The sequence below is a fragment of the Micromys minutus genome (genome assembly GCF_963924665.1).
Source record: "Micromys minutus genome assembly, chromosome: 1".
Classification (NCBI taxonomy): domain Eukaryota; kingdom Metazoa; phylum Chordata; class Mammalia; order Rodentia; family Muridae; genus Micromys; species Micromys minutus.
Genome location: NC_137969.1, coordinates 223,913,351 through 223,938,012, shown reverse-complemented (window position 1 = coordinate 223,938,012; position 24,662 = coordinate 223,913,351). Strand labels below are relative to the sequence as shown.

Here is a 24,662-nt window from a genome sequence, read left to right as displayed (position 1 = left end):
TTAGTGATTGATGGGGAAGAGCTCACCCCATTGTGGCTGGTACCATCCCTACGATGGTGGTCCTGATTTCTATAAGAAAGCAGGCTGAGTGAGTCATGAGGAACAAGCCAGTAGGCAGCACTCTTCCATGGCCTCGGTGTCAGCTCCTGCTTCCAGGTTTCTGTCCTGATGAGTTCCTTTGATGAGTTCCTTTGATGATGATCATGGTTTGGTCATGGTTTATAGTCTTCATGGACTAGCTTTGGAAAGAAGAATTCTGGATTCTCAGAAAAGAAAAGGGTTAGGAGACAGAAAGGTAGAAAGAGACTGTGATCTGAGGTCCTTCTGATGTCCTTTAGTTCAAAGTAGTCAGCACTCCAAGGTCCTACTCTGAGGGTAATGTATTCTGTGCTCCACATAGTTATCTCTTTAAACTAAAAGTATATTATTTCTACATGTCTGAAATATTTTGGCTAATCTTTTAAAGAACGAAATTATAGCAATTTAGAAGGGATTCTGCTTGTTCAATTAGTTTCGTTTTTATTTCCTTATTTTGACACAGCTGTGTTGCTCAAGCTAGCCCATAACTCCATATGTGCCCAAGGCTTGTCTTGAACCTGCCTTCCCACCTCAACCTTCCAAGTGCTGAGATTACTCTTATTTCTGGCTCACTTGCTTATTTATGTATTTGTTTTTGTAGTCCTAAGCAAAAATCCTTTTTTATCTCTTTTCTCCTTATTCTTCCTTTTCTTCCCTTCTCTTCCTCATCCTCTTCTTCTTTCTGAGACAGAGACTCTCTATGTAGGCCTGGCTTGTCACTATACAGACCAAGCTTGCCTTGAACTCACCTGCTTCTACCTCCCAAGTTCTGAAATTAAAGTCTTATACCACTATGCCTGGCTTCTTATAAAGATTTGTTTTTCTTATTTTTAAAGTAAGTGTGTGTGTGTGTATGTATGTATGTGTGTCTGTGTGTGCACGTGTGTATGCATATGTTCCTATGGAGTTCAAGAGGAGGATATTGGATCTCATGGAGCTGGAGTTACAGGTGGGTGTGGGAAACTAAATTCAGTTCCTCTGCAAAAACATTACATGCTCTGGACCATTGAACCATCTGAAGAAAGTTTGACTTTTTGTTCTTGATTCTTTTGTGTTTTGTTTTGTTGAGACACACAACCTTACTATGTAGCCCAGGCAAGCCTTGAATTTACAATAGTCCTGTCTCTGTCTCCTGAGTCAGAACTGGTTATAGTTCTGAACACCACATCAGACTCTTGAACTTGACTCTTGAAGCACCCTTGGGACTGTCACCACACTCGGGCCCAAGTTCAAATCCAGTTACTTATTTACAGCAGGCCAACTAAGTCAAAACTAAAGGGTGGAGGAGAAGAAGGCAGCTTTATTTTAAAGTTGTGTGGGGCTGGGACAGAGAGACAATTCAATGGTTAAGAGCACTTGCTACTCTTACAGGGGTCTCAGGTTGGTTCCCAACACCCAAATAGTGGCTTACAACTATCTGTGAGTCTTGTTCCAAATACCACAGTGCACTCATTCATACAAGCAAAACTCTCATACCCATAAAATAAAAATTGTGGGGTTGTCAGTGAGGATTCAGTACTAATAGAGTAGCAGAAGTCAGAGGCCTCAAAACAGACCAGTGACTCATTGCCATGTACATTTGCAAGTAAAGAAGTGTAGACCAAAGGCTATACTGCAGGACACACTGTGACCACTACAGGTTCCACAACTAGATGTACTTTTCTCTTTTTGTTTTTATTTTATTTGGGGGGAGGCAGTTGCAAGGGAGAGGGTGGATACAAAGTGTTGGGGAGATGAATGGGATTGGGGTACATGATGTAGAATTCACAAAGAATCCATAAAACATGTTAAAAATAAAAATAAATAGCTGGGCAGTGGCACACACCTTTAATCCCTGCACACAGGAGGCCGAAACAGGTGGATATCTGGGTTTGAGGATAGCCTGGTCTACAGAGTGAGATCCAGTATAGCCGGGGCTACACAGAGAAACCCTGTTTTGAAAAACCAAGGCACATTGCCAGCCCCATATATTTGTATTGTTTGAAGATTATGTTTTTATATTCATGAATGTTTGTTTTCACGTGTCTCTGTGCACCACAAACCATGGAGACTACCTGTCTGGCAAGTTTGAAGCCCTGAGGTTAGACCCCAGCACTGTGTAAGCCAAGACCTAGTAGCACATGCCTGAACTCCCAGCACCTCAGAGGTGGAGCCAGGAAGATTCGAAGTTTAAGATCCGACTAGGGAGATGGCTCAGAGTTAACAGCACTGGCTGCTCTTGCAGAAGACCAGGTGTTGGTCCTAGCACCCATATGGTATCTAACAACCATCTGTAAGTCTATTAGCAGGGACTCTGAAATCATCGTCTGGTCTCTGAGGGCCATGCACTGGGTGCACACAGATGGTCCTTTGGGAAAACATAATTAAAAACAAATTTAGGACAAAGAAATTCAAGATTATCCTTGTCTACATAGTGAGTGTGAAGCCAGCCTCACTGGAGTGGGGGGAGAGCAAGTTCTTTTTCCACAAAGCCCATCTTGACAGGATGGTATAAACTCTCCTCCTCTTTTTCCTGGGAACCCACCTCTCTATCTTTGCCCATCAATTAGTTTCTGCCATCTTTATTGAGCCAATCAGGAGACAATTAGGGAACCAAATTTTTGTTATCATCTCTTCCTCCTACAGTAGTACAGCTTTGACTATGTCTGATGGCATTTCCACGGGACTGAATGTGAAACAGTGTCCAGGTTCCAGGGACGTTAGGTATATATTTGTCATATATACGTTCATCTCTTTTTTCCCCACAATATTTTGCATGTTTTTAAACAACCAAAAAGCATATGTAAAATCCGTGTGGATTTTCATCTTCTTCTTGGCTGACACTTTTAGTCTTTGTCAACACTGTGAATTTTGCCTCTTTTGCTGATGTCTCAACAAAAGAGACATTTGTCTTTATTTCTTGCTCAGTCAAGGCATAGAGCCCATATGTTAATAACCCACAAGCCAGCATGCAGAAGACTTGCTACTTTGTGGGTTCTTTTCCCACCCTTTATCTCCCCTTTCACCCCCTAGCAGCAGATAAAAGAGAAAGAAGGATAGAAGAGAGGGGAGAAGAAGGAGCGGGAGAGAGTGGGGGTGGAGGGAGGGGAGAGAGACAGCGCCAGTAAGACAGACACAGAGCTGTAGGAGCTCTTGTCTTCTATCATACTTAGACCTGTAACTTTAAAGTCCCAATGACCCTTGTTAACATTGTTTATTCACGGACAGCTATATACTGTGATGGCCATGCCTCCTTCAGTCTCTGTCCAATGGTTTTTTCAAAGAAAGTGGTAGGTTCTTCCTGGGCCTATTACTGCAGTGCTTCAGCATTAAACCCCGCTCCCAGACATGCCTCTAACAGGCCAGAAGAGCTTTGATTTTGTCCCCAGCATCCCCAGAAATGCTTTCTGTTGCTGATGTTTAAAACATGCTCAATTTGTTTGTTTCGTTTTGTCTTCTCCAATGTCAGTTGTATCCAGGGAGTCTTTGGACCCTTCAGAGCAGCACAGCTGTGGTGCGGGGCTCCTAGCCAAGCTGAGCTCCTTGCCGCCCTGGGCTGTGAAACCCAACCTGCTACTTCAGCTCCCCTCTCTTCTAAAGAACGTTTTAAAGCAACAGCACCGCCTTTAAACTTACAACTTGTTTGTACCTCTTTCCCTTATTTATTGGTTCACTTCTGTTATTTTTCCATAAACTTGCAGCATTTTGAAACAGTCCATCAAAATACCTCTTTCTCACTCTCTGGACTAAAGAGATGGGTCAGCAGTCAAGAGCAATGGCTGCTCTCTAAAAGGATTTGGGTTCAGTTCTCAGAACCCACATGGCTAACTCCATGTTCCAGGGAATCCAATCCCCTCTTCTGGCTTCTGGCTTCCCTGAGCACCAGGCAGGCCTGTGGTGATGTGGTGTACATATAGACCAGTGGGACAAAGTCATACACATAAAATCATCGTTTTTTTTTTTTCCCAATGAATTCTTTTTCTTTCTTACAACTTTACTTTTTTTTTTTTTTAAGAGAAAGATACATGTACAGATTTTTAAAAGCATTTTGGCATGAAACTATATGAATATATTTTTGTCAGTATTTGATATTTTTGAAAATCAAAAATATGCATTGGAATCTTACTAGTTACCATGAGCATAAAGTACATGTAAAACAAAACATAACATGGAAATAGTCAAAGTTTTCTTGGTGTGTATAGATTAAACATAATGATTTTTAAATACCAAAAATTGCCACAAGGCTATCTTCTTAGCTCTTGAGCTATTAATTATTTAAGGTCTAGGTGTACCCCACTCTGAGAGGGTGCTATACACTTGTTGTTGTTGTTGTTTCTATGAAGAACTGAGGCTTCTACCTTTTGGCCTTTCTTTTTTTGAGCTTCATCTGATCTGTGAGTTGTTTCTTGGGTATTCAGAGCTTTCTGGGGCTAGTATCCAGTTATCGGTGACTGCATATTATGTCTGTTCTTTTGTGAATAATCGGGTTTTAAATGGTACTTGTACTGGCTGGTTTTGTGTCAACTTGCCACAAGCTGGAGTTATGACAGAGAAAGGAGCCTCAGTTGAGGAAATGCCTCCATGAGATCCAGCTGTAAGGCATTTTCTCAACTAGTGATCAAGGGGGAAGGACCCAGCCCATTGTGGGTAGTGTCATCCCTGGGCTGATACTTGGGTTCTATAAGAAAGCAGGCTGAGCAAGCCAGGGGAAGCAAGCCAGTAAGTAACATCCCTCCATGGCCTCTGCATCAGCTCCTGCTTCCTGACCTGCTTGAGTTCCAGCCCCGACTTCCTCTGGCGATGAACATCAGTGTGGAACTGTAAGTTGAATAAACTCTTTCCTCCCCAACTTGCTTGTTGGTCATGATGTTTTGTGCAGGAATAGAAAACCTGACTAAGACAGTACTTTAAAAAAGAAAATAGCAATCAGATCTATATGGCTGAATATTCCAGGACAAATTGATCCCCAGATTCTATCTGTCAGATCTGAGTTTTAAAAAAAATATTCTCTCTCTGTTACATTTTTTTGTTACATTTGTTTTCTCTGTTACATTTGTTTGTGAATGTGTCCATGTATCCATCTCCTGAGTAGGTAAGAAGGTAACTTGTAAGAGTTCTCACCTCTCTCTGTGTGGGTCTTAGTGTTGTATCATGAAGCACCTCAAAGAGTCCCAAAGACCAACCAGGGGCTGATTCCGATTCAGTCTCACTGTGGTCTTTATTTATAAGCTTGGGCCACACCTGCAATTTGATGCAGCGGAACAGGAGGGAGCAGACCCCAGCTCAGTTTCAAGCAGGTATTTATAGAGGTAAGAAAGGGTGTCTAGCTTGGTACACATTTGATTGTGTGGGTGTATGGGGGGTACATTATGGCCTTTAATATAATTGGCAGATGCTGGGAGCCAAACCATAAACTTAAACTTCTGTTTTTCTCCTGGTTGCTAGGAAAGGGAGTGACAGGAGCAGGATTGTAACCTGGAGGTGCAGAACTGTTAGGGGAGTAACCTGGAAACTGGTGCGAGACACAGGTCTTGTTGAGGGGTAGCCTGGAAACTGAGTACCAGCCTGTTAGTTAGCTCAAGTTCAACCTTAGATTAGGTTCTCTAAGATGGAGTTGGTTTTCTCTCCTTTTACCATGTAAATCTAGAAGATCAAACACAGGTCCTCGGACTTGTCAGCAAGTTCCTTAGCCTTCTGGGCCATCTCCATATTAATCAGAATACCTCTATATAATACATGCTAAAACATTTTATTTGATTTTTGCTATGGATTTCTTTTCTGGGAATAATTAAATAGTTGACTGATGAATGAGATTAAAAATTATTTGTTATTGTGTATGTTCACACATGTGCACCTACCCACACATGCATTTACTCATGATATATGTGAGAAAATGTGCTAAGGACTGCATACAGAATCAAATAATGAATCCGTTAATGAGGTTGAGGATTCAAGCACGTCCCCATCAGCTGGCAACCAATCTGTTAGCTCTGTAGCTTTTGGGACCATTTTGGCATCTAAACTGTACCCAGGTTACAGGGCATAGTTGCCTGTTGCTAATAACCAGACTCACGGTAGTAAATGAAAGCATCCGAGGTCAGGTGAGGTAGCTCACACTTGTGGCTCTCAGCACTCAGGCATAGGCAAAGAGTGGCTGCAGTTTTGAGGCCAGCCCGAGCAAAACAGTAAAGACTTGCGTCAAAAGGTTTTAGTTACGTTTTCTATTGCTGCAACGAAACACCAAGACCAAAAGTGAGTTGGGGAGGAAAGGTTTATTTAGTTTATACTTCCACACTGCTGGTCTTTCCTGAAGGAAGTCAAGACAGAAACTCAAACGGGACAGCATCCTGGAGTCAGGTGCTGATGCAGAAGGCATGGAGGTGTGCTGCTTACTGGCTTGCTCTCCCTGGCTTGCTCCTGCTTTCTTATAGAACCTAGCTAGCATTTTAGAGAACAAACTCAGAGATGGTACCACCCACAATGGGCTGAGCTGGGCTAGGCTATCTCCAATTGATCACGAATTGAAAAAAATGCCATATAGCTCAGGCTCAGGGAAGCATTTCCTCAACTGAGGCTCCTTCCTCTCTATCTGTATTAAGTTGAAACACAAAACTAGCCAATACATAAAACAGATATAAATATGAATTCCAGGAGATAAGAATATACCCACTGTCAGGAGGCTGACAGCTCAGCACCATAGAAGGAAAAGTTTCCGCACTTAGACATTGCCAGACCTCGCCTTGTACGTCTGTTAATCTTATCTGTTCATTTGCAGCATGAAGCTTACAAGAGCTGAATCTTCAAGAAGGGTCAAGGTGGCTAAGTGGGTCTCAGCTCAATGGCCATCTGCCAATGAGAGGTCACATACAGTGTCCTAGAGGAACCACAGACTGAAACTTGCAGCCTCTGCTCAGGTAAGTTCCTCTTTCGACCCTGAGATGCTTCCTGAAGCTTTTTTTGCTATTGGAAGTCAAATTTAAATGCTAATCAGGACTGTTCCCCAGGTGTTGTATCTGTTTGCTGACAGCATGGAAACTTTCTCTACACAAGCCAGACCCTGATGTGTGCACGCATCTGTGCTCCAGTCTGTGTGTGCCTCAGTGCGAGACCTTGCATGCGTGCGAGGGTGTCCACGTGTGCGCATGTGCAGAGGCCAGAGATCAAAGCTGTCTATCTTGCTCTCCATCTTACTTTTTGAGAGAAAATCTCTCACTGAACCTGGAGCTCAGGGTTTTTTGAAGACACTGGAAATATTAACCTGCCTCCAAAGGCCTGCCTCTGCCCCAGCACTGGGATTACAGAGGTGTCACACTGCCATGCCCAGCTTTAACATGGGTACTAGGGACCCCAAACTCTGCTCTCCGTGCTCTGCTCCGTGTCCATGACTGCAAGTTGCTATTTAAAAGCTTGTATAAGAGGTAGAACATTTGCCTAGCATCCCCAAAATCCTAGGTTCAATCTCCAGTGCTGCAAAGCGAGTAAATAAACATTCAAACTAAAATAAACCATCCAGGTGTTCTCACATTCTTCTCTAATACATCATTTGTTTTGTTTTGTTTTGTTTTTTTGTTAGTACCTTTAGGTATCAGAAGTGGGGTCCTGCTGGGTGTAGTGTACTTCCAACACTCGGAAGGCAGAGGCTGGAGAATCCTAAGTTCAAGGTTAGTCTTACTGTGGGCTTTCTTTTTTTATTTTTTTTTCCAGAGAAGACTGCTCAGACATGGGTTTACGCCAATCGAAAGTCTTTGTTAGCTGGCTGGTGACTACGCAGAGTGTTCAGGATTCCACTATACCCCAAGCCTTTCTCAGGATGAGCATTTAAGCACACAAACCATGTTCTGGGTTGACATACACAGTTAGTAAGAACAGTTAGCCAGAAGTGGAACTACAAAGGCCAAAATGCAAGGTTAGTACATTTTGAGATTTTCCCCAGATCTATGGACTTTGGTGGATTAGATATTTGTTTTCATTTTTGACAGGTCTACATGGTGTTTACATGGCAGTCTACATGGTGATTTTACAGCCTGAATAGTTCTTCCTTCCATCATGGAGTCAGTTGTGCTAAGTTTTTTGGCCCTGTTATAGTCTGAGCTATATAGCAAGACCCTGTCTCAAAAATAGCAATTAGTGAAATAAAATAAAACAAATGAGTCTTTGATTACTTTCTCAGTTTTCTGAAGAACAAATTTTTAGAGCTCACAATGACAGCACATGATGTATTTATATAAAGATCAAGAAAAGATATGTCCTGGGTTTCGGCACCAATGTTAGGAAAAAGATAAAGAGAGTAGGAGGTATGTTTTATGGAGGTGTGGTTGAGGTATGGGGGGAAGGGGGATGCCTCTAGCAGACCCATGTTGGGCATCCCTTCCCCCTATTCAGGGCATGGGGAGGGGAGTTAAGAGGGTAGTAGGGGAGAGAGAGAGAGAGAGAGAGAGAGAGAGAGAGAGAGAGAAGAGAGGTAGGGACCAGCCATGAGCACGTGGAGAGGGAGCGGGGAAGGGAGTGGGGAGAGGAGGGACTAAGGGGTAAGAGCAAGAGGGCAAGAGAAGAGAGAACAAGAGACTGAGGAGGTGGCGAGCAGCCCCTTTTATAGTGCCAGGTAACTGTGGGGCAGAGCATACATGGCTGCAGCCAGGTACTGTGGGGTGGAGTTTACAGAATCCTAACATTCCCCTGTTTTGGTTTAACTAAAAAGAAAAAACTAAGGATAATGGGTGGAACAGGAATAGGGTCACCGTGATCTCTGACTTCTTCACGTTTGCTTTGGAGTGACGTTTCTTCAGTGAACCTAAAAAAGTGAAAATGGTGATGTTTGTCCAGTCTTAGAGTTTGCTGTTTCTTTGTTATCCATGGTTTGTGGATAACATCCTCAGATAACATCTGAGGATAGGTCAGAAGGAACAGGTCCAATAGAAGCATCTGTGTCTGCGAGAGAAGGCTGAAGCATCTGTAGGTTGCTTCTCTGAAGCTGTTCTGCATGTAATAAACGCCTGAACTTGGCAAGATGCTGGAACACACACACACACACACACAAACACACACAAACATGCATTGGTGTCTTGCCTGCATGTAAGAAAAAAGATAAAGAGATTAGGGGGTATGTTTTATGGAAGTTGAGGTGTGGAGGGAAGGGGGATGCCTGGAGTTCTGGACAGTTGTGAGCCACCATGTGGTTTCTGGGAATTGAACTCAGGACCTTTGGAAGACCAGTCAGTGCTTTTAACCACTGAACCATCTCTTGATCATCAACCTCCTACATTCCAAATATATTTCATGACTAAAAATTATTGTTCATAGAGCTGTAATTGGCTAAATCTGGACAAACATTACTCAGAATGACCTCAACTTTCCTGTCCAAATGAAGCTTTCATAGACTGGAGCAATACTTGCCCCAGAGCTACTGTAGCTGAGATCTGGGACCTCTGACAAAAGACTGGCAAAGGGTGACACTTCTTACCAGTCAGCATCCTAGAACCCTGCAGTGGGAACCAGTGCTGGTTAGCTTTGTAACAAGTTGACATAAACTAGACTTATCTGGGAAGAGGATCTCTCAGTTGAGGGAATAACTATCAGATTGCTCTATAGACAAGTCTGTGGGTGTCTTAGTTAGGGTTTTACTGCTGTGAAGAGACACCATGAACAAGGCAACTCTTATAAGGACAACATTTAATTGGTGCTGGCTTTCAGGTTCAGAGGTTCAGTCCATTATCATCAAAGTGGGAGCATGGCAGCATCCAGACAGACATGGTGCAGGCAGAGCTGAGAGTTCTACACCTTCACGGAAGGCAACTAGTGGGAGATTGGCTTCTAGGAAGCTAGGACAAGGGTCTTAAAGCCCAAGCCCACAGTGACACATCTACTCCAACAAGGCCACACCTATTCTAACAAGAAGACACCTCTAAATAGTGCCACTCCCTGGGCTAAGCATATACAGACCACCACAATGGAGCAGGGGGTTCTGTTTGTTTGTTTTAAATTAATGATTGCTGTGAGATCTGTGGACTGTGACATCCTCCTGCCAGGTGCTCCTGGGTTGAATAAAAAGCAAGCTGAGCAAGCCCATGCAAGGGATGTTAGTGAGCACCATTTCTCTGGGACCTGCCTGACGCCGGGTTCCTACCTTGGATTCCTGCCCTGACTCCTTCAGTGATAAACGGTGACGTGGATGTGCAGTAACTGCCTCTTCCCCAGTTTTTGTTTGGTCAGAAAATTTTATCATAGCAATAGAAAGCAGGACAAGGAGAAACTAGTTTTCTTTGGTTAAAGGGGAGCTATTGAGAACTCTAGATTCCTATTGTTAGGGAGAATAAAAGCCCAGGGGGAGAGCACAGGGACTGGTGACCCACTAATGTGAATATAGGAACTGGCTTTGCAGAGTGATTGGTTTACAATTCCCAACAATCTAATATTTTTTTTAAAGATTCATTCTGTTTTAAAATGTTGCATAGGTATGTCTTCATGTGGATATGTGCACAGAGTGCAGGTGCCTGGGAGGTCAGGAGTAGCTGTTGCATCCCCTGAAACTGGAGGTACCAGGTTCTGAGCCACCTGACATGGGTACTAGGATTCAAACTCAGAGATCCTTGGGAAGAGCAGGAAGCACCCGTAACTGCTGAGACATCTCTCCAGCCACTCCACCTCAACATCTATTTTTATGTGTATTTGTGTGTGTGTGTGTGTGTGTGTGTGTGTGTGTGTGTGTGTGTGTGTGTGTGAGTGAGTCTGAGTTTGTATGTGTGAGTGTGAGTTTGTGCCACATGTGTGCTTGTACCAAAGGAAGGTAGAAAAGGACATCATATCTCCTGGAGCTGGAGATACAGGTGGCTGTGAGCCACTAATGTGGATATAGGAAGCTTGGGTCCTTCTGAAGAGCAGCGAGTGCTCTTAACCCCCGAGCCACCTCCCCAGAAGAATGATGTCAACTTACACAGACTTTCCTGAGGGTCCCTAAAACAAACAATAGTAAAAAGCAAAACAAACCCAAAAATTATGTGATTCTCCTCTCTTGTCTTATATCCTGACACTCAGACTTTGTGACGATGTGTTTACAAAAAGATAGCGTGGGGGATATGTTTTACGGAGGTATAGTCGTGTATGGGGGAAGGGGGTGCCTCTGGTGGGCCCATGTTGAGGCATTCCTTCCCGCTGAGGGACCAGCCACACGACAGTATAGTATAGAATAAAGTTTATTCAGTGCATGGGGAGGAGAGTTAAGAGGGTAGTAGGGGCAGAGAGGGGGAGAAAAAGAGAGAAGAGAAGTAGGGAAGAAGAGGAGTAGAGAAATAAAGTCCTGTCAAGAGCATGTGAAGAGAGGGGGAAGGGAATGGGGAGAGACTAGGGGCAGAAAGGCAAGAGCAAGAGAACGAGAGAGGAGGGGCGAGCAGCTCCTTTTATAGTGTCAGGCATATCTGCTGTTGCCAAGTAACTGTGGGGCAGAACTTAGACAGAATGCTAACAGTAACCTAAGAGAACTCATTCTCTGATCACTGCCTTTGAGGGACACTGGTGTCTGGCCTGTGTCTCAGCAGCCAGCAGGAGGCTAAAAACTCCAGACACATAATATACACAGCAGCCATTTTGTGTGCAGTGTGCCAGTCTCCTGGGGCTTTGTTTTAGGCAAGAAGTTCATTTAGTCCACTGGGGCTTTTGTTCTTCTAAGTTTATTGCCCCCTTAGTACTGGGACAATCCCTGTCTGAGTTAGGGTTTTATTGCTGTGAACAGACACCATGACCAAGGCAAGTCTTATAAGGACAACATTTAATTGGGGCTGGCTTACAAGTTCAGGGGTTCAGTCCAGTATCATCAAGGTAAGAGCATGGCAGCATCCAGGCAGGCTTGGTGCAGGAGAAGCTGAGAGTTCTAAATCTTCATCCAACGAAAACCAGGAACAGACTAAGCATCCTCAGGCAGCTAGGAGGAGTGTCTCCAAGCCCACCCCCAGAGTGACACACTTCCTCCAACAAGGCCACACCATCTAATAGTGCCACTCCCTGGGCCAGGCACATGCAAACCATCACAACCCCCATCCAGGTACCATCTGCCTGTTGTCACAAGTTTAAGGGTTTATAATCAGAAATATCTCAGTTCCTTTAGGAGAGACCAGAGAGCCTATTGCAAAAACATATTAACCATTGGCCAGCACAGCCACAAAGATCGCTGGCTCAGTGTCTGAGAATAAACTTTGGATCCCATGTGTCACACCTTTTGCATTCACTTCAGAAACATCTTAAATCTTCAAATAAGGTCCCACGTGGCTAATTGGACCGATGGTCAAAATAAAGTCTGGTTGCTATCTTCCAGATGGGGTCATCCAGGTACTCTATGTTCCTGGACTAATCACACACTGAACTTTGCAGCCCGGGGAATGTTCCTGTACCCGTTGCCAAGGTAAACAGCCTCCAGGAAGTCCCTTCTGTCACCTGTGCACAACTTTCTTTCTTCACCCTGAGATGCAGGAGATGGAACTCAAGGCCTCCAGCATGCTTCACAAGTGCTCTACCTCTGAGCCAACCCCCTTCACCCTCTCCCTCCCACCCAGTCCTGTAGTCGATGCCAGCCAATCAATGCATAGCAGAGAGAGTGAACCCAGGCAAGACATTCCTCTGTATAAGCTAGCCCTTCTCTTTGCTCCTTCAGAGGAACACCTGAGCCACTCCTCTGAATTTAATGCTTTTATATTAAGGCAGTTGAGCTGGAGAGATGGCTCAGTGATTAAGAGCATTGGTTGCTCTTCCAGAGGTCCTGAGTTCAATTCCCAGCAACCACATGGTGGCTCACAACTGGTCTATAATGAAATTCAACGTTCTCTTCTGGTGTGTCTGAAGAGATCAACAGTATACTCATATACATTAAATGAATAAATCTTTTATTTAAAAAAAAAGGAAAAGGGCTGGAGAGACGGCTCAATGGTTAAGAGCATTGGCTGCTCTTCCAGAGGTCCTGAGTTCAATTCCCAGCATCCACATGGTGACTCACAACCATCTGTAATGGGATCCAATGTCCTCTTCTGGTGTGTCTGAAGACAGCTACAGTATACTCACATATATTAAATAAATAAATCTTTTAAAAAATTGGGCAGTCATACTACACCTTGGGAATAAAAAACCTTACCATTTTAAAGAAAACTATTTAGTTTTTTATTTATGTGTATATATGTGTTTATCACACTTGTGTGGGGACACAAGGAAGCCAGAAGAAGGTATCAGTGCCCCTGGAACTGGAGTTACAGGCAGCGGCCTCACATGGGTGCTGAGAGCTGAACTCGGGTCTTCTGGAAGGGCAGTAAGCATACTTAACCACTGAAGCATCTCGTCCAGCCAAAGGACAAAATTACTTTAAAAATCCTTCAAGTGTCCAGCTTTCTTTTTAATGATTTATCTCATCCGATCTTAAAGCATACAAATGCACTTTTAGCACTCATTATAATTATGAAACAACACTTTAAGACACAAAATCACACAAAACCATGGAGATCCTTTTGTGTTGGCCAACTACTCCTGGGTTTGGGGCCTGCCCTGGAGTGTGATTGATAAATCTAGTGTGTTCTGTGGCCCTCCACTGGAGAAAACTCCCTTGTACCAACAGGAATCAATTTCAGATAGGATTTTGGTTTGAGATTAGAGATGGGACCTAGCGTCAGCTAAACCCTCTTAGTGCTGTGCCCTGTCTGATTTGCACATGTGCTGTCCTGGTGTCGGTGAGTTCAAGTGTATCAATCAATGTCTGGATTCATCTGTCACCTCCGGTTCTTAACATCCTTTCTCCTCCTCTTTCAAATAGATGCCTGAGCCTTGGGGGAGGAGTTTTGATAAAGACATCCTGCTTCAACGTTTGCCTCTTACTGCCTGTACATTGTCCGGTGGTGGTCTCAGTATTAATCCCCTGCCAGAAGCTTCTCTGATGACCCTTGATTGATGCCCTGATCTCTGAAAATTTTGTTTGACACCCTCAGTTTTTCAGATCTAGTTTTGTTACGTTTTCTTTATTGATTTTAGTTCTTAATTCCACTTTAATGACTTGAATACATTTTATTATTTCATTCAACTGTTTGTTGTTTTGTGTTTTCAAAGCCTTCCTTTAGGCATTTATCCATGTCTTCTTTAAGGACTTGAACACATTCATACTTGCTTTTTGAAATCCTTGTCTTATGCTTCAGCTAATTACTTTCCTAGGGGCCTCTGGAGGAGGCGTATTATCTTGTGTGTTTGTGTTTGTGTTTCTGCACTGGAATATAGGCATCTGGGCTTAAAGCTTTAAGGTGTTTCTGGCTTAGGTCTGGTCTCTTCCAGTGGGTGATCATTCTTTGGTTGCTGTTGCCCACTCAGGGTTCTAGCCAAGAGTGACTGGTAGCTGTGGGGTCCCTGGTGGAGAGTGTTTCTGTACACCAGTTGATGTCACACAAGAATGGAGATGGGCTAGAAAAACAGACTAAAAGAGTGACAGGAAAGAGCCAAGGGGACCTGGGGTCCACACTGGGAAGCACAGTCCCCAGGGTTTAGTCAGAAAATGTTGTTGCAGAATACAAGTATATTCAGGCAGTTGGATACACCCTACAATAGCAAAAGCAGCAACGCTCAACCAGTGCCTTAGCATTCCAAAACTGGGAGACAATTGTGTACTCCAAGCTAGAGTAAGAGAAGCTGTCAGAGTTGTGCCATCACAGGCCTCTGATCCCAGCACTCAGGAGTCAGAGGCAGGTGGATCTCTGTGAGTTTGAGGCCAGCCTGGTCTACAGAGCAAGTTCCAGGACAGTCAGGGCAACACAGAGAAACCCTGTTTTTAAACAAAACAAAACAAAACAAAAAACCCCCGGCAAAACAAAAGAATGAAAAGAAGAAAAGAAAAGGAAAAGCTATCATAGGAATAATACCAAAACAATAATAAAGATTAAGAAAATACTGATATCAAAGTACAAAATATTACCAGGTGGAAATATGTTTGTTTTGTTTGTTTTTTAAAATAACACAACACAGAAGTGAGGTTGCTTTTCCTGTCTACTAATGAGTTTTTGTCTTTGTGTTGATAATATTGTGTTGATAGAATTTCTCACCACATTTGAGGACATCTCATTCTGGCTTCATGGGTTATATCTCTCCCAGGTACATCTTGTCATATCTTGTCACTGTATAGTTTCAAAGTAGTAAACTTTCTCTATGACTTTACTGGGGCTTAAAGATGTGCTCCAGTGCATTCTGACAGCCAAAACTAACATGGCATTGAACACATTGCCAGAGCTCCAGCATTAAAAGCAGAAGGGCTGGAGGGGAGAGGGCATCAGGGCTGGAGGAGGAGGGCAGCAGGGCTGGAGAGGGAGGGCAGCAGGGCTGGAGGGGGAGGGCAACAGGGTTGGAGGGGGAGGGCAGCAGGGCTGAAGGGAAAGGGCAGCAGGGTTGGAGGGGGAGGGCAGCAGGGTTGGAGGGGGGAGGGCAGCAGGGTTGGAGGGGGAGGGCAACAGGGCTGGAGGGGGGAGGGCAGCAGGGCTGAAGGGGGAGGGCAGCAGGGCTGGAGGGGGGAGGGCAGCAGGGATGGAGGGGGAGGGCAGCAGGGCTGGAGGGGGGAGGGCAGCAGGGCTGGAGGGGGGAGGGCAGCAGGGATGGGGGAGGGCAGCAGGGCTGGAGGGGGAGGGCAGCAGGGCTGGAGGGGGGAGGGCATCAGGGCTGGAAGGGGGAGGGTGTAGCGGTGAATTAGTTAAACAGCTTTGGCTCTGGGCGGACCACACAAGCATGCTGCACCTGCCCTAGAGCTCTCTGGATCCTCGAATAAAAGACACACATACCCCAGCTAGCCAGCTAGTTTTGATATGCCTTGACTAGCTCAATGATTGGGCCAAACCTCCCCACAGCTAGCACACACCTTCAGTATTCCTGGCTTAACTAACCTCTAAATCTATATTTTATCTTTGCTGCCCTATTACCTTTTTGGCAGCTCCCCTATAGGGTTGTATTCCCTTTCCACCTATGGTGCTGGGTGGTTTCTCTCCTGCAGCTCTTAAATCTAATCCCTCAGCCTGAGTCAGGGCGATTCTGTTCTCCCCCTCTCTCCATCCCTTGCCCACAATCTAAAAGTCCTGCCCTGTCTTCCTGCCCAGCGAATGGCTGTACAGCAATTCTTTATTATCAATTGAAGCCAGCTGGGGGCAGGGACCCTATGATCTGGAAGCAGACGCTTTTGGGAGCCAAAATAAGACAAAGCATTAGAACCAGTTCCCAATAGGAGGGTACTTCTGTTTGCTGTCCATGTTGCTTTTTATAGCAAATCTTCCTTTTTTGTTAAGTTATTTCTTCATGAATGAAACTATTGTTTATAATAAACCAGTAAACACAATTTAATTGTCCCCCTGAGTTCTGGGGGCTTCTGTGACAAATTAGTCAGCCTCAGGAAGAGGTTGAAGGAATATTAACTTATAGCTGATTTCTGGATTTTTTTTTTTTTTTTTTGTGATGGTCAGGGGAGTGGTGGATTGAAGTAGGGTTTCTCTGTGTAGTCCTTTTATGTTCTGGAATTTGCTCTGTAGACCACTCTGGCCTTGAATTCACAATGATCTGCCTGCCTCTGTCTCCCAAGTGGTGGAATTAATGGTGTGCACCACCATTGCCAACTTCTGAGATTTCATACTTCTAGATTATATCAGAACTAAATTGTTTGTTGTTATGTGAGAGAGTCCTTGTCCCACACTGCTACATTTAGGCGCAGGTGTGTTTTGTGTTTTGAGAGTATGGCAGAAGAAACAGGCCCCAGGTTTAGTAGTATTAGAAATGGCTGAATCCATTAAGAGCACTGGTTGCTTGTCATAGGGTTTTACTGCTGTGAACAGACACTGTGACCAAGGCAAGTCTTATAAAGGACAACATTTAATTGGAGCTGGCTTACAGGTTCAGAGGTTCAGTCCAGTATCATCAAGGCAGGAACATGGCAGCATCCAGGCAGACATGGTGCAGGAGAAGCTGAGAGTTCTACATTTTCATCTGAAGGCTGCTAGTGGAAGACTGACTTCCAGGCAGCTAAGGTGAGGGTCTTAAGCCCATGCCCACAGTGACACACTAACTCCAACAAGGCCACACTTCCTAATAGTGCCCGTCTCTGGGCCAATCATGTACAAACTATCACATTGCTCTTGCAGAGGACCTGGGTTCAGTTCCTAGTACCCAGGACAGTTTGTAATTCCAGTTTTAGGGGATCTTCTGATGTCCATGGGCAGCCAGGCAAATATAAGGCAGCGTATGCACCTAAAATAAAAATAAAAATAAATACATCTTAAAGAAAGGAGGACCCAAAGAAATGGTCTATCACAGTCCCTGAGCCTTGGACTCTGTAGCACCTCCATTCTGGAACTTAGCAGCAACACTGGTTAAGAACACATCCTGCTCTTCATTAGGTCTCCACCACCACAGGGTGCATTTATTTACACCTTGAGTTCCAGGGGCGCTGACACCTTCTTCTGGCCTTCGGAGACATCAGGCATGCACACGGAACACATACACACGCAGGCCATCACTCATGCACACAACATAAGAAGGAACCATTTCCTGACTGGGACAGGATTGAGTCAGCACCAGAAAGAACTGACGTTGTTTGTCTGTTTATTTACTTGCACCAGTGGTTTTCCACTCAAGTGAAGAACACCCACTCTTCTGTCATTATATGTTTTCATCTGGGTATCCAGAAAGTTACTCATGGCCGAGCTGTGACAGCCGCCAGACCTTAGCCCAACTGACTCGGTGATCAAAGTGCTATTTGGTCCATAAAACCCAGCAGGGAGACTGTACTATCTGCCAGTATGAAAGCAGAGACCAAGCCCATCAAAGTCTCTAAGTGTACTAATTTTGCTTTTGGCTTCTGTACTCCTGCTTTGTGATGGTTTTTAATAACTGAGGTATGTCACCTTAGGATATGGTTTTTGTGTTTAAAAGTTCACCCTAAGAAAGGCTCAGGGTTATGTGGGAATCCTGAACACTCTATGTAGTCACCAGCCAGCTAATAAAGACTTTCTATTGGCTTAAGCCTGTGTCTCAGGAGTCTTCTCTGGTGGACACTCCACTCTTTAGACACACTCTTTCTTTTGTCTGTTTGGGCTTTTATTTTTTGAGGCAGCCTCACTACATAGTTCAGACTGACCTTGAACTCATGGCCCTAACTGCCTCCACCTCCCTAGTGCTGGGATTTCAGGTGTGAGCCACCAAGCCTGGCTAAGTTCATCTTTTTATATAAACTTTCCTATAACTTTGGTTTATGTGGTTTAAAAGCTTGTAAAGGCTGGAGCTGTCACTCAGCAGTAGATAACTCGCTTAGCAAGCACAAATCCCTGAGTTCAACTCTCAGAACCGCAAAAAAGCAATTAGCCAACCAAAACCACAAAGAAACCAAAAGGAAACCTAGCATTTTAGTGTATAAAAATGAAAGACATCCTGATATCACAGAGGGAGATAAACCTTCCACACAAAAGCCAGACGTTCCTTGAATCAAATTAAAGCTATCTAGTGTCACTACTGTGGATGGCCACAAGGGGGGGTTGTGACTCCACAGAAAAGAGCTCTACTTTCTGCACTTTCTTTTTTTTTCCTCTTCCCACCCCTGGCCTTCTCCAGCACCCTGAGTGTGTGGTGAATATGTATGTACATAAGTGTGTGTGCAGGTGAGCTGGAGCTGGTATGTGTGCATGTGTTTGTAGAATCCCCATGTTAATGTCAGGTGTTTTTCTCACCGTTTTCCACCTAATAGATAGACAAAGGATCTCCCACCTGGATCTGGAGTTCTCCAACTTGACCAGTGTGGGTAGTCAGTCTGCTCTGGTGATTCCTGGTCTCTGGCATTCTGGAGTTGTAAGTGGACCATCATGCCCACCCAGCAAGCTGTGGATCTGAATTCTGGTCCTCATGCTGATCTTCATGCTGGCTCAGGCTGAGCCATCTCTTCAACATCCACTGTTTTCGTGTGTTAGTTTTGTGTGAGACAGGGTCTTTCTGTGTGGTCCCAGCTGTCCTGGAACTCAATTGTAGACAAGGATGTATGGCCTTGAGCCCTCAGAGATCTGCCTGCCTTTGCCTCCTGAGTAGGGTATTGCTGTGATAGACCTGACCACCTTGTTTGTAGGAATGTGGTTTCTGGACCCTTGGAAAGCGGTGTAGTGCTTTAGGTGGCGTTTAATGGGCCATCCTATCAGAAGCATGGAAGACAGTGGTGTTGAGGGTGATGGTGAAAAACTTTAGTATGTAGCCTAGAGACTCTTCTTGTGATATTTTGGTGGAAAAATGTAGCTGCTTTTTGCCCTTGTCTGGAGAGTTTGCTTGGGGCTAAAAAGATTTTAAAAGATTAATTGTATTGACAAAGGAAATCTCAAAACACTGTAGTATAGACTCTGTTCTGTAATTCACTCTTATGAAGAGCCTTTTGATCATAGGTAGCAAACTGAGAAAGGAAAAATACAAAATGTGTGGTTCAAAGATTAAAGGGGCACCAGGAAGTGGAATGGAACTAGATCTGGTGTTCAAAGATATTAAAGGTAATTAAGGGTGTGGTGGCTTCCAGGTAAGATCCCATCCAGCTAAATGTGTTTAAACTTGCAGTTGGACAAAAAAGACATGTTAGGTGTTATCATGACCTGGTTGGTTACTGCTTTCATTTGGACATAGGAGATATAATTGCATGTCTGTTCACAAGGGATGGATTGTAATGGCTATTCTCAGTTGTCAACCTGACTATATATAAAGTGAACTACAACCCAAAAATTGAGATTACACGTGTGATCCAAATCCTGAGGCTGGAAGACACAGACTTTTGATCTGGATTTTCAGGTGTAGCGGCCATGCTTATAAAGATTTTGGGGAGAGGGATTAAAGAAAAGCTTATGTCCAGGTGTGGAGGGACATGGTTTTAATCTTAGCACTCAGGACACAGAAGCAGTGAGATATCTGAGTTCAAGGTCAGTTCACAGAGCAAGTTCAAGGACAGACAAGCTTAGACAGTGAAAGGAACTATAGAAAACAGAAAGCTAGTGAAGATGTGATTGAACCAAGGGGCCACGTTCTAGTCCCAGCAAGCAGCAGAACTTGGTACCTTTGGCCTTGTGGCTTTGGCTTTAGAGTCAAGAATGGAAGAGGTTACTGAGACAATTAATGCTGGTCAGCTGGAGCCAAAAGTTTAGCAGTGATTAAATAGGGACCAGAATCACTGAGGTGAAATCTTCTGGGAAGTGTTTTCTGAGAGCACCAAGAAGCCGTGTTCCTGAGATAGCCAAGATTGTACCTTGTGCTGCAGCTGGACTTGGTAATGTGTAAGAGTCACCCAGGTGGTGCTGGTTTTGAAGGAATGAAGGGATCATGGAGAGCAGCTGAGGCTCGGCACTGTGAGAGGCCATGGAAGACCATTGGTGAAGGTGCAGCCTCAGTGGCAGTTGAAGGCCCAGGACCAAAGGGGTCATGCAAAGAAGTTGAGGCTTGGCAAAATGAAGAGAGCCTATGAGAGGCTGTTGATGAACATGTAGCCTTGTTGAAGCAGAAGACCCCAACACACTGGAGATGCCAATACCATGGGATGACCACCAAGAACAGCAGCAATAGTGGAGTGGAGTCAGCCAGAGTCTAGAGTGCTACAAAGGGCAGAGCTGGAGAAGTGACTCAAGCATTTTGGAGGAATCCAGAAGCTCATGTGTGGGTCCCAGACACTGGAACAAGAAACTAAGGAGTTGAAGTTGCCTTGGAGACTCCAACATGTTCGAGATGCCAGAGCCATGGGATACCTGCTGAGGAAAGCTGCTGATAGGGAGCAGAGCCAACCCAAGAGAAAGAATTGTGTTGCAGTCAACAAAGCTGAAAGGAGTTGAACATCAGACACAGAGATGCAGAGTGTGGAGTTTTCCCAGCTGGTTTTTGGTCTTGCTTTGGTCTAGTATTTCTTCACTATGACGTTTTGAAATGGTAATGTATATCCTGTGATGTTGAAAGTATGTAACAGATAACTGGAAAAACATTACACCCTTTCACCCCTGCAGACTGGCTATGAATTCTGGGCCTGAGGAGTGGCAGAGTGGATCATTCCATGGGTTTCCTTGTGTATCTCAAACCAGGTGCAAGAGAAAGAGCAATGTGGTGACATCAGTATATGCACGGGCACAAGACGCACAAAGGAAAACCTGCCTCCCCTGCCAAAGCACAAACAAAGGAGCAGCCTAGGAAGAGAGAAAGCTTCAGACAATAACGACTCCTGCCAAATACCACAGGAAAAAGCGTGGTTCTCACTTTTAGCTGTCAGCAAAGGCTGAGAGACCCAAACTTTACTTTCACGGGGCTAAGGATCTGCCAAACCACTAGGGGATAGCAAGGATTTTCATACCCCAGAGAACAGGCAGGTTGCCTGGCCTTCCAACTCCCGCCACTGAGTACAAACACCACCTTTCCAACCTGGCATCAGTAGAGGTCAAGTGAGGGGCTGGACTTCTTTCTATCTCTACCTGGTGATAATGTCGTGGGGACCTGTTTCTTTGACACAACAGTGGCAGAAGAACCTTGACATAACAGACATAAAGAAGGCCACAGCTTCCTTCCTTCCTTCCTTCCTTCCTTCCTTCCTTCCTTCCTTCCTTTCTTCCTTTCACCACAGCACTGAGCTTTATTAGGGATTTCATTAAGGTTAGACCTCTAGGAACGAGGGAGTCCTGTTTAGAAGGCACAAAAGCCCAACAAGCCTCCTCAGATCTCACAGTGAACCACCGGCTCAGGTTCTTTGGTAGGATCACCTTCTCACTCCAGGCACATATTATTGTAAGGGTACTGCTTCGGACCCACAGGCTGGTGGTAGGAAGGGAATATGTCCTCTACCCAGAACATGAAAACCATAAAAGCCACAAAGCCGAAGAGATGTTTAAACATGACATCCCAGGAAACAGGTGTAGGAGATGTGTCCACACGATTCCTGATGTACATGTCTAGGTCCCAGTGCATCAGTTCACCCCAGTTCAGCCTGAGGTCTGGGAGGTCCCATTCATACCACGGATCCCTCTCATACTGTGAGCGGTTAGGAAGCATTGGGTAGTCACCAGACCCCATGCCATCATCTGGGTACGGCTCGTAGTCTTCCATACGCATGTTATACTTCTTGGCAGCCGCGGCCCATTCTTCTGGGGTCCTAAGATATGACCCCAGCACCATGTCCTTGGTCATGTGAAAGGCTTCCCATGCTTCCAGTGGCATCACGCCGCAGGCTGTCCTTTGCAGCCACCAGACTCCCAGGGCCGCAGCCCAGGTCCACTGCCATCTTCACCTTCTCCGATGTTCACCCTGCACCAGGCCACAGCTTTCTTAATCCTATATTCCCAAAACAAACACCACCAAACAAAACAAAACAAAACAAAACACCAGCCTGCTTGAGGGTCTAAGTTCAATCTCCCTCACAAATGTGCACGCATGCACACACATGTATACACACCTCTGAGAAACGAGAAAAATCTAAATTTAAATGAAATTGACATTAACAAAACCAACAGTGAGAATAAATAGATGTTAGACTTTTCTTACTGTGGTGGTGTGAATGAGAATGGTTTCCCACAGATTCATATGTTTGAATACGTGCAGGTGGAACTATTTGGGAAGGATTAGTAGGTGTGTGGCTTTGTTGAAGATGTATCTCTGGGGCCTGGCTTTGAAGTTTCAGAAGCCCTCACCGTTCCATTTGGTTCTCTCTCTCCCTTGTGATAATTGATCAGATGTAAGTTCTCAACTACTACAGCAGTGCTATGTCTGTCTGCCTGCTACCATGCTCCCCTCCATGATGGTCATGAACTTTAACCCTCTGAAACTGTGAGCCACAATTAAATACTTTCTTTTATAACTTGCCTTGCTCATGGTATTTTGTCACAACAATAGAAAAGTAACTAGGATGCTTACATATATCTTAAATTGCTTAATAGAAGTGATTAAGACAATACCATCTTGTCCTGATCTGACCCTAACTCCATTTTATGTTTGCTCCCTTATATTATATGTGAACAGTCGTGTTTGGCTTGGCAACACATTCAGGACCCACCATGACCCTGACCATGGTCCAAATGCATAACCTGAATATATAGCTCAAGCAGTTGTTACCAGTTCTCTGACCTACACTGATGTCATCATGGGGTCTGCCTTTAAAAATGCTACACACATAAGCTTTAGGGCCAAGAGTCCTTCTGAGGCTGCTCATGGTCACTGTCTAGTAAGGATTCTTAATTGGGCTTTATATACATGATCACCTATATAAAGCCATTGTATACATAAAAAGCCATTTTCATGTGGACCATTAACATATACCCACCATTTCAGAAAAAGCTGAGGCTGAAGGATCACAAGGTGAAGGCCAGGTTGGGTGATAGAGTGAATCTTGTTTCAAACTACCTTTCCACCAAACTCAAATAGAATAAAAGCTATAAGGCGGCATTCTTTTATAAAATTATTTATTTATCTATGTATTTATTTGTGTGGGCACAGGCTAGTGAGCATGTGGCAATCAGAAGACAACTTGTGGGAGTTGGTTCTCTCCTTCTACCACGTGGGTTCCATGAACTGAACTCAGGTATTTCAGCCTTGGAGGCAGGTCGCTTTACCTGCAGAACCCTCTGGAAGGCTCATAACACAGTATTAGAACTACGAAATCTAAGTGTAAGCAAATACTAAAACAAGAGCTCCATAAAAAAGATTTTAAGAACCCAGTCTGAGTCTGTGATGTCGTCGGTGGAATTATTTGATTACATTTGTTTCTCCGTTGTTCATATTTATAGTGCCTCAGGTTCTAAGAATAAATTCAGTAGTAGAAATAAATAATCACCCATCATCAGAAGAATAAATTCAACCGTAGAAATAAATATCACCCACCATCAGAAGTACGATTACTTCTATGAGCTGCCACAGTTGTCCTCTATCTGTGCAAACATATGGCCTGGTTCTTTTAACCAAAACCTTAGAAAGTGTGGCCAAGAGGGTCCAGTAGTGGTTTTCCCAACCACTGTTCCCTCAATCATGTTAATAAGTACTTGAAGAACTAGCCTGCCTCCAGATTAGGCTTCAAAGCTGTCTTATAGTAAAGACAAACTAGGTTCATTCTTGTTTATGATTAAACCTGTTTTTCAAGGATTGAGCTATGCCCCACCCATAACCTTAACTACTCAGCCTGCTCCAGGAGTGTAACCACGTCTTTGTTTCAAAAAGTTGTTTATGATTATCTTGCAACTTTATCTTTGCTTCAAAGGGTTATATGACCACCTTGTTGGGCTCATCTTTGCAACCGTGTGGCTTTGTTCCAGAAGGAACTTACTTGCTATGCTTATGTTCTGCTTCTGTGACCCCATTTGCCAGACAAATCCCCTGTGTGGAAACTTTTTTACCCCTGAGCTATAAAAGCCTGTCTTCACATCCAAAGCTGAACCCCATCTCCGGAGGAGGCAGACCGTGTATGCGAATTTTAAAAGCTTGCTTTAATTAATTTGGCCAGGATGATTTGGGTAGTGGTCTTTCTCCTCCCATCCTTAGGATTAACAAACAGCTGAGCCATCTGCCCAATCCAAAACTGAGTCTTCTGCCTACCTGCTTTTCCCGTGCATACTAGCCTCTCTAGTTTTTTTTTTTTTTTTTGATTC

General features: G+C 44.3%; 1 protein-coding gene across 1 annotated transcript; it reads right to left on the bottom strand.

Moving 5' to 3' along the window:
- Nucleotides 1-21,795: 21,795 nt before the first annotated feature.
- LOC308423169 (NADH dehydrogenase [ubiquinone] 1 beta subcomplex subunit 8, mitochondrial-like) lies at nucleotides 21,796-22,245 on the bottom strand (the record flags this gene model as incomplete). Its single annotated transcript, XM_080919807.1, has 1 exon — nucleotides 21,796-22,245. One exon carries the CDS (start codon nucleotides 22,243-22,245, stop codon nucleotides 21,796-21,798), a length of 450 nt encoding a protein of 149 aa, XP_080775933.1.
- Nucleotides 22,246-24,662: the final 2,417 nt, after the last annotated feature.